Raw genomic sequence first — 10,762 nt, 5'->3', positions numbered from 1 at the left:
CCCCCTTGATCACTAATTGAGAAAATGCCTTACAGTTGGATCTCATGGAGGCATTTCCTCAACTGAAGCTCCTTTCTCTGTGATAACTCCAGCCTGTGTCAAGTTGACACAAAACTAGCCAGTACAGGTTCCAACCCCATAAAACCAGGTATAGTGGCACACACTTGTGAACCTAGCACTTGGGAGAAAGGTGGAGACAGAACACCATTGTTCACGCATTGTTGAAGGGCTACACAAGACCATAGGTTACAAAACAGTAACAGCAACAAACAAACAATAAAAAAATGTCTTAACCTATAGTGTGCACAACAGATTAGAAAGGCAAGAATAACGACTCGGTGGGTAAAGGTGCCCGCTAACAATGCCCAGAGCTTACCGGAGTGAACCAACTCCCACAAGTTATCCTGACATGTGTACTGATACACATACATGCTTCTCTCTCTTCCTGCACGCACGCATGCATGCATGGACACTCACACAAACACTCTCAAATAAAATGAGAGGAAAGAACTGGGAAGAACAGGGACAGAAATCAATCAATCAATCAACAAGGCTCAGATTCAGTTCCCACCACCAGCATGGCAGCCACAATCATTTACAACTCCAGTTCCTGGGGACTGACATCCTCTTCTGACTGCAGAGATCATCAGGCACACCTATGACACACACACACACACACACACACACACTTTAAAAAATTCTTTTAAAACAGAGATCAAATCAGAGAGCTACATTTAAAAGCTGAAACTATAAAACCCATAGAAGAGGCAGAGAGATTAAGTACGCCAGACCTGGCAGTGGTTTTTAAGAAACAAGCTGGGTGTCAGGCGGTGGTGGTGCATGCCTTTAATTCCAGCACTTGGGAGGCAGAGGCAGACGGATTTCTGAGTTCGAGGCCAGCCTTGTCTACAGAGTGAGTTCCAGGACAGCCAGGGCTACACAGAGAAACCCTGTCTCGGAAAAAAAAAAAAAGAAAGAAAGAAGAAACAAGCTGGGTAATGGTGGCTCACATGTTTAATCCTAACACTCGCAGAGGCAGGTGGATTTCTGTGAGTTCAAGGCCAGCCTGGTCTACAGAGTGAGTTCCAAGACAGCCAGGGCAACACAGAGAAACCCTGTCTCGAAACAAACAAGCAAGCAAGCAATACTTTTGGGGCTGGAGAGATGGCTCAGTAGTTAACAGCACTGACTGCTCTTCCTAAGGTCCTGAGTTCAATTCCCAGCAACCACATGGTGGCTCACAGCCATCTGTAATGGGATTTGATGCCCTCTTCTAGTGTGTGACTGAAGAGAGCAACGGTGTATTCATATACATAAAATGAATAAATAAGTCTTTACTAACAAAAGAAAGAAAGAAAGAAAGAAAGAAAGAAAGAAAGAAAGAAAGAAAGAAAGAAAGGAAGGAAGGAAGGAGAGAGAGAAACAAATGCACACACAATGAAAGGGGAAAATACACTGGATTTATGGAAATTAAAAAAATTAAAGTGTCTGTACTGGCTATTTTTGTGTCAACTTGACACAGCTGGAGTTATCACAGAGAAAGGAGCTTCAGTTGAGGAAATGCCTCCATGAGATCCAACTGTAAGGCATTTTCTCAATTAGTGATCAAGGGGGAAGGGCCCCTTGTGGGTGGTGCCATCCCTGGGCTGGTAGTCTTGGGTTCTATAAGAGTAGGCTGAGCAAGCCAGGGGAGGCAAGCCAGTAAAGAACATCCCTCCATGGCCTCTGTATCAGCTCCTGCTCCCTGACCTGTCTGAGTTCCAGTCCTGACTTCCTTTGGTGATGAACAGCAGCATGGAAGTGTAAGCTGAATAAACCCTTTCCTCCCCAACTTGCTTCTTGGTCATGATGTTTGTGCAGGAATAGAAACCCTGACTAAGACAGTGTCAAAGGAAATTTTAGAGAGTGGGAAAAAAAAAAGCCTACAGAATGTAATAGCAGTGTGCAAGCCCCATGCTCCAGTTACCAGTTAGGCTCTCATAGTGAAAACGAGGCACCAGGACAGAGCAGACATGTTAGCTAACAAAAGAGAGCAGAAAGTCTACACCACAGAGCTTAGCAGAAGCAAAGAATGAATGAAAGTTGAATCAGGATGCTGGACATGAAGGCACTAGGAGATAGAAGGACAAAGAGTACAAGGCCATCCTCACCTACATACACAGGCCAGCCCAGCCTTCATGAGACCCTGTCTCAAAAACTAAATGTAGAAAGACAGTTAGGGTGGTCAAAGTGCCTGCTGCTCAAGCATGAAGAACTGAGTTCAGATCCCCAACATTACAGAAGTCAGGTGTAGCAATATTTGCCTGTAATACCAAGCTGTGAGGCAGAGACAGGAATAAGGGGACACACACACACACACTTACCACCCCCCCAAACCTAAACAACAACACTAAATGTTTACATTAATTAATGAATGAAAGTAAGATCAGACCATGTTCATCAAAATCCTTTTCCTCTATGTGTAGTTTATTTAGTAAAACACTTTGACATCTTTATTGTATTTTATTTTAGCAGCTACCATGGAGATTATAGTTAACATTCTAAGTTTATATCAACATAGTATCAATTTATAACACCTTAGCTTCCTAACCAACAGCATACAGATCCCTGCCTGACCAGCAGGCATATAAACTGTAGCACTCTTGAGGAAGAGTCAGCCAGCAACACCCATCAAAAGTTTAACAACAGATACTGGTTCATTTCTACAAATTCCTAGTTTCAATTTTCATTTGATTACCTGCTTACTGTAGGGGGTGAATGGAAGGTTTGTGCATACCACAGCAAACACACAGGCCAGAGGACAATGAATGGGAGTCCATTCTTGCCTTCTAACACGTTGGTTCCGAGGGCTGAGCGCAAGCTGCCTGTCCATCAAGTGGCACAAGTACCTCTCTACACTGAACCTGCCTGCCACCTGCTTTATTTACTGTTGAATCGTGAGTGTATGGGGGCTGGCCTCAGGGGCCACAGATAACATGATATCCACCTGACATCGAGGTGCCAGGAACCAAACTCAGGTCCTCTCCAAGAGCAGCAGGCGTTCTTAACCACTGAGCCATCTCTCTGGCCACACAGAGCTTTACTTTAATAGTTGTAGAATAAAAACAATAAAACATCTCCCAGCTGAGACTGACTAGTCAGATCAACTATGCTGAGCATACAAATGCAAGTGTGGAGACCTTATGAGCAAGAATCAACTACGTGTTCCTATTGACAAGCAAAGATCTTCAGTGCATACCGGAATGGCAGCTGATCTTTACTGTCAAGCTGAGTGGCTTTGGAATCACCCAGGAGACACACATCTAGATACGTCTCCTACTGCATTTCCCTCGAACTGTGAACCTAAATAGCCCTTTTATCTTACACTGCCTTTGTCAGCTACTCTGTCATAGTAACCAGTAAAGAATGTAATGCAGTGGACGGACCTTCAAGCTGTCCACAGCGGGGCTGGAGGGGATGCTGGGAGAGAGAGAGACAGACAGACAGACAGACAGACAGACAGAGAGAAGCACTTGCTGCACAAGCACGGGGACCTGTGCCCAGATGCGTCCCCACTGTGCCCAGTCCTCGAGAGGCAAGAACAGGAGCAGCAGGGTTTGCTGGTTATCAGCTTAGCTCCAGGCTCACTGAGAGACCCTGCCTCAAGCGAGTAAGTTAAAGACTGACACAGCATGACACTTGACATTCTCCCCTGCCCTGTACATGCATGGATCTGTGCGTGAGCATGCGTGCCTGTGTCGCCACACACTCACGCATAGCACAATACCAAACAGTGTATTTACCATGATAACAGAATAAAGAAGGGAGGACTATGCAGAAAGAGCTATACCAGAGACCACTGCAACTCCTCAATTTGCTATGAATCTAAAACTGCTCTACAAAAACAGCCTTCTAAAAAAGAAACAAAATACTTAAATTGTAGAGTGGGATGGGAGGTTTTGCATTAAGAAATTCTAGCGAAGCTAGTTATGGTGGCACATGCCTATAATTCCAGGACTTAAGAGGCTGAGGCAGAAGGACCACAAGCTAAGACCAGCCTGGGCTACATAGTGAGGTCTTCTTACCTGTCCCCCAACCCCCAGAAAAACAAACAAACAAACAAACAAAAAACGTCTGGATAGATAGATAGAAAACCGTCTGGAACCAAAAAAAAAAAAAAAAAAAGCCGGGCGTGGTAGCGCACGCCTTTAATCCCAGCACTCGGGAGGCAGAGGCAGGCGGATTTCTGAGTTCGAGGCCAGCCTGGTCTACAAAGTGAGTTCCAGGACAGCCAGAGCTATACAGAGAAACCCTGTCTCGAAAAACCAAAAAAAAAAAAAAAAAAAAAAAAAGAAAAACGTCTGGATAGAAACAAAGAAGGACATTTCATTACAAATACTTTTCTGGGCTTGATTTCAGGACCAAGAGTGTATAGTTTGTGTTTATACGACCACGTGTGGTAGTGTGCACCTTTAATTCCAGCACTCAGGAGGCAGCGGCAGGCTGATCTCTTCAAGTTCCAGGCCGGTCTGGCCTACACAGTGACGTCCAGACCAGCCACAGCTAAATCATTAGATGCCTGTCCCCACCAAAAAAAAATTTTAACAAGTGTACACACACACATCCCCATCCCCACCCCAAAGGGAAAAAGGTGGGCAGAGCTTCTAAAGTTGCTTGTGAACAGATCAAGTGTGAAAGGATCTCTCACAATCAGACATAGCTCACTCCCAGAATACACACGGGCCACTGTCAATAGTTCCTCTCCCTCAGGAAACCACCAGCGCCTCCAGCACCTCTGCCTTTACTGCCCACCGTGCTGGGATTTTCTACTTTGCACCTCTTGAACCGACCTACTCAATTGGTTCTTAACGATAAGCTACTGGAAGTAGGCCTGTGGGATGAAGGAAAGGCCCTCCCGCTCAGATGTGATCTCTGGAAGCTCCCTTCCCACTCTCCACAAACTACTCAGGGAACCTCTTTCCTCCTCCTCATGTTATCACCTTGCACAAGCGGGCATGCTGTTAGCTCGGTGATGTTCTCTCTGTGCACACGTATGAACACTTCAGCTTCATCCCAGCACCACTTTCCTGTGTATCCTAGGCTTACGTATTCCAGGGACCCAGCACTGCTTCCTTGTTAGGTGTGCGTGAGCATCTAGGCGAGCACACAAGCAACCTTCAGTATTACTCTTTAGGTGTCTTGTTTTCTGAGCCACTAACCTGAAGCCCGCCAGCCCGCCAGCCCGCCAAGTAGACCAGGCTGACTGGCCAGTGAGCCCCAGGGGTCTGCCTGTCTTGAGTCTCTCCAGTCTTGGGATTACAGTCTTTGTACTTGAGTTCTGGGGTTCAAACTCAGGTCCTCAAACACTTTACCAGCTAAGTCATCTCCCCAGCCCCATGTCACTCTTTAAATTTTTGTTTTGTTTTGTTTTTCCATATACAGTTTCTTTGTGTAGCCCTGGCTGTCCTGGAACTAGCTCCATAGACCAGGCTGTCCTTAAACTCATACGAGATCCACCCGTCCTGCCTTCCGAGTGCTGGGATTAAAGACATGTGCCACCACCACATGGCTACTCTTCGATTTCTTAAATATTTGTGTGAACTGTTTAATGTACTTTACAAATATTTTTTGCTACCATGTCTAGCTGGTATATAGTATATGTTTTATTACAGAGTATTTTATTTTATGAATCACATTTGGCAATTTTTTTTTTCATGTCGTCTAGATTTAGTGCCAAGGATGGCAAGTTCTTTTATATCCCAGGATGATAAAAATAGTTGAATATTCTAAGTAGAGAAGCTAAAAATGCTCTCTTCCTATTTCCTGACACGTGATGGGGACTGTATGCACTGTGTGTCTGTACCTGTGTGTCCCAGAAGCCAAGCAGCTGCAGGAGCCTTCCTCTGTTGGTCCCCGCCTCAGCTTTTGAAACGGCATACCTCAGTGACTCCGGACTATCAGTTTTGTCACCTCGCCTGGCCCCCTCTTCCATGTGCGTGGGAAATGCAACCTCAGGTCCTCATGCTGCTGCAGCAGTGAGCCATCTTCCTACTGGGCCATCTCCCCAGCTCCAAGAGTGACCTCAAGGAGGCTCCAAGACAGAAAAAGGATAGCTGCCTGGCTCCCGGTAGCTGCTTTCATGCCCACCTCTGTTTGTGCTCCTCAACATCCCAAGAGACCCAGAAGGGAAGCTGCTGGTCTCTTAGCTGCCCCCACCTTCCTAAGTGATGCTTCTGCATGTGGCTGAAGTAAAGCCACCCAGAATGCTTCTCCAAGGTGGCTTCCTGGTCCCAGAAGGATGAAGCTACAAAGACCAGGATATGGAATTCTCAGCAGTCACTCTCTTCCAAGGAGAGAACTGCCTGAGGGATGAGGCTGACATGCAAAGCCTGTAAAAAGATGGCTGAACTTGGGGGCCCTGGATCAAGCTATTTCCAAGGTCACCTCCACCATTTTCCCCTTCCATAATCTGATCTCTCTCCCACCAGTACTCATCTGGGCTGGGATTCTACTGCTGAAGTTAAGATGGCCCAAGCTGGGCTGGAGAGATGGCTCAGCGCTTAAGAGCACTGACTGCTCTTCCAGAGGTCCGAAGTTCAATTCCCAGCAACCACATGATGGCTCACAACCACCTGTAACTGGATCCGATGCACTCTTCTGGTGTGTGTCTGAAGACAGCTACAGTGTACTTATAAATAAAAATGTGACTCCTTGTAATAGCTCAAGCATGAATGGAAGTGCTTCAGTCTGTTGATGTCATTGTTTACTTTTTCTACCTGCTTGACCATTTTTTTAAAAAGGGGAACCACCTATATGCTTACATGTTTTACACATATTGGTGATTCACTGGACTCCTTTTAAACACCATTTAGATTGAAGTCTACCCTTTAGTATTATTATTTAGAGAAATTAAAGCTAAAATATACTATATGTCATTTAAAAGTTGTTTTGGATTTATTTATGTGTCTGAGTGCTTTGCTTGCATGTATGTACATGTACCACCAGGACTCCTGGTGGCTCCAGATATCCAAAGAGGACACTGGATCCTCTGCAGCCCTCCACTCTTACTGTTTGAAATAGGCTATGCCACTGGACCTGAAGCCCACTTATTTGGCTAGCTCCAAGCATCCACCTATCACTATCCTCCCCCAGCCAGCCCTAGGGCAACTGAAGAAAACTGCCATGCCTGGCTTTTCTATGCGCGCTGTGGAGTGTGCATTTCTGCACGGTAAGCACTTCCCTCACTGAGCCATCTCCTCTGACTATCATGCCTACCTTTTCTGTAGCTTACTCTCTTTTCTTTTCTTTTTTTTTTTGAGACAGAGTCTCACTAAGTAGCTCTGTAGTTGGCTACTCACTGTGTAGATCAAGCTGCCCTTGAACTCACAGAGATTCTCCTGCCTCTGCCTCTAGAGGGCTGGTATTAAACACGGATGTCAGCAGCTCGGTCTAGCTTACTTTTCCCTTGAGTCATGGCATGCTGTAGTGACTGAAGTGAGAATGGCCCCCGTAGGCTCACATGTTTCTATGCCTGAGCCACAGCTAGTGAACTGTTTGGGAACAGTTAGGAGGTGTAGCCCTGTTAAAGTGGCTCTGTAACTTGAGGTGGGCTTACGAGGCCCAGGCTCTCTGCTTCCAACTTTCTTTCCGATCAAGATATACCGTAGCTACCACTCCTGTGTGCTGCCCCGCTCCTCACCTTCAAAAACTGGAAGCAAGCCTCAATTAAATGCTTTCTCTTTAAAATGCCTTGGTCACGATGTCTTTTCACAACAACAGAACAGAAACTTAGTCATAGACCTACAGGAGGCTAAGCCTGGGTTTATACTGCCCTAAACATACCCCACAGTACAGTGGCAACTGTAAGGCCAGGTCAGTGCCTGCAAAGACTTAAACAGCCTTCCTTTTAAGGAAGTTATAGTTATACTGGGAAATAGAATCTCATCAAACCACTAATTCTAAAAAGCCTTATGAAAAACCAGTCTAATTAATATACCTCAATAGACGTCAGCCAGGTAGCAAACCCTACCCGCAGTGTCTTGAGCTAGAGAAAGCAGCCTACCAGGGTCTACATGAGTCTTTTGTTTTTCACATTTTTTTTTAAGAAAGAGTTTTGTGTAGCCCAGGTTGACCCCAAACTCTCTCTTCCTGCTCGCACCTCGCAAGTGTCAGGACTATGGTGTGTGCACCCAGCTGACACAGTACTGAGAGAACGCAGCATGCTAGGCAAGCACTTTCACAACTGAGCTATGCCCCTGCCCCAGGAAGTCCCTCTGAGACTCCCATTTCAATGTTTCAGGAAGAACTGTTCTGTTCTGGTTTTTGTTGGTTTTTTAAAAGATATTTACTTATTTATGTATTTTATATATGAGTGCTCTATCTGCATGTCTGCCTTCATGACAGAAGAGGGCATCAGATCCCATTACAGATGTTTGTGAACCTCCATGTATTTGCTGGGAATTGAACTCAGGACCTCTGGAAGAGCAGCCAGTGCTGAGCCATCTCTCCAGCCAGAACTGTTTTATTCTTACACTAGACTTCGGGACCACAGAGAGATAGACAGACTGTGCAGATGAGCCCGAGCCTGACTATCATGATGCAGTGTCTGCAGGAGTAGGAAAACAGACAAGCAGAGGAAGAAAATGGGCGCCTAGCATGCCTAGCACTGCAGCTCGGCTCCCATACTCAGTGCTCGGAAACAGTTCGTGGACGGCTGACACAAGGGCAGGAGGTCTTACCCACAGAAGACTGGAACTGGGATGGAGCTGGAAGTGAAATGTTTGGCACTGAGAGCGTGAAGACCTCTGCTGGGGACTGGATGGAGGGGGTGTCTTCTGCTGGTGGGGTGAAGTCTATCTCATCATCAAAATTGTCTTCAAATTCCTGCAATCAAAAGAAGCGCATATGGAAAGGCGGCTGTTAGTGCTGAAACAAGGAGTGTCCACTCGCCGCTCATTTGGAACACCCTGCCCTAACTGTTCCCCATTCATAGTTACTTCTAGGAAAAAGCTCAAGGAACTGTGCTACCTCCAAACAAGAGAACAAGTAAGATGCTTTCTTCCTTTGTGTTGCTTTGTTTGTGAGTCTGGTCTCCCATACCCCAGGCTAGCCCAGAGCTCCTTATCCTACTATTCCCACTCCCCGTGGGCTAGGACGTCACGCATGCACCACCATGTCTGGAATGAGGCTAAGTAAGATTTTAAAGTAAGCAATGAATGTCTTTAATTCTGGAAGCTGACAGATTAATGTTAAAAAAAAAATAAATTCTAAAATGCCCACAGAACTTATCATGGGAATGAATACTTGCCCAAGTTCAGAAGTTTCAAGGACAGAAAAGGCTCAAAAATTGTTGAAAGATTAAATAATTCTTTCAAAAATCATTGCTTGCTTTCACAAATCTTTTTGCAAACTGGGTCAAAGTTAGTTTTATTTTGAAATTTTCTAAGTGCACTTATAACTACAGTGTAATTTCTAGTGAATCAAGAGTTTAACTAACAAGCCAATATTTAACATGGGTCTGGAGCTGGCTCGGTGGCTAAGGGCAGAGGACCTGGGTTTGGCTGTCACCTGCCATAGCACTGACAACTGACTATTCTCATGTGCTTGTGCACACACCCAGATACACAGAGTTACAAATAATAAAGGTATTCTGCTTTAAAAAAGAAACTATGCCAGGAGCTGAGGATGGTAGCACATGCCTTCCGATCCCAGCTACTCGGGAGGCCTCGGTACAAGTTCAAGGTCAGCCTGGTCAACTCAGAGAGAATATGTCTCAAAAATAAATAAATACAATAGAGTAAAATGAGGGCTGGGAAGTAACTCATGCACTAAGCAAGCATGTGGCAGAATCAGGGCTCCATCCCAGCACCACAGGACAAAGCTACCTGAGATGCACCCATCACGCTACGGGAATCTTCGATGACATGATGGGCAGATGCTGTCCTGACTCCCCCTAGTCTCAGTCCTGTGAGCTGAGTGTCCTCTGGGGGCCCAGGTGGACTTAATGAAGATACAAAAGATTAACCAACCATTCCTTCCTTCACCCCTTAGAACCCCAGAATAGACAAGAGAACGGACTCATGAACAAAGTCCTCCATGCTTCTGCCAGCGTCCTTCTTTTCATTTTCCCTTGCTGCCTTAGAGCCCTGCCCACTAACAGGAAAAAACCCTATACAGCAAAGGGAAATTTCCAACATTCAGGCTTCTGCACAGATGTGAGCAGACATTCTCAGGCATTAGTGCTATTTGCATGCAAGGAAAGGAGGTTCTGAAAGGTGGCTCTGTGAAAGTCGATTCTGGGTGTGATGGTACAGAACTGGCTGGGTAGAGCCAGCCTCTGTGCAGGTTGACACTGGATCAAAAGGGAAACAACACTTAATATGGTGGCTTACAGCACTTGGGAAATGGAGGAAAGAGGACAAGAAGCTCAAGACTATGAGGGGCTTTGTGAGATTTTGTGGAAGGAAAGAAGGGAAGGAAGGGGGGAGTAGGGAGGAAGGGAAGGAGGGAGGGAGGGAGGGAAAATAGAGGGGGAAAAAAGTTCCATTTTTGTGTCTATGCCAGTGGGTCAGAGCACAACTTTAGTAGCTGGACCTTGCCTTCCATTCTATCAGACAGGGTCTCTCTGTTTCCTCCACTGTATAAGCTAGGCTAGCTGTCCCTTTGGCTTTGGCAAGTTTCCTGTCTCTGCCTCTGTCTCCCCACAGGGCACTGGGATAACAGGTAACAGTACGACTGTAGCTGGCCTTACTCGAGGTTCCAGGGTTTGAACTCAAGGCCTCAT

At 45.9% G+C, this 10,762-nt stretch overlaps 1 protein-coding gene across 2 annotated transcripts in view; it reads right to left on the bottom strand.

The window, feature by feature from the left end:
• The window catches only part of Lmtk2 (lemur tyrosine kinase 2), a 91,018-nt gene that overhangs the window by 48,418 nt on the left and 31,838 nt on the right, over positions 1-10,762 (bottom strand). For both annotated transcript variants that reach the window (XM_021162666.2, XM_021162667.2), the window contains exon 3: positions 8,718-8,862. In XM_021162666.2, the coding sequence (XP_021018325.1) occupies positions 8,718-8,862 (145 nt within the window). The remainder of the gene's footprint in view (positions 1-8,717; positions 8,863-10,762) is intronic.

The sequence above is a fragment of the Mus caroli genome, chromosome 5 (assembly GCF_900094665.2).
Source record: "Mus caroli chromosome 5, CAROLI_EIJ_v1.1, whole genome shotgun sequence".
Lineage (NCBI taxonomy): Eukaryota > Metazoa > Chordata > Mammalia > Rodentia > Muridae > Mus > Mus caroli.
Note: the sequence above shows the minus strand (reverse complement) of the source record. Positions and strands in the feature narration are given on the sequence as shown.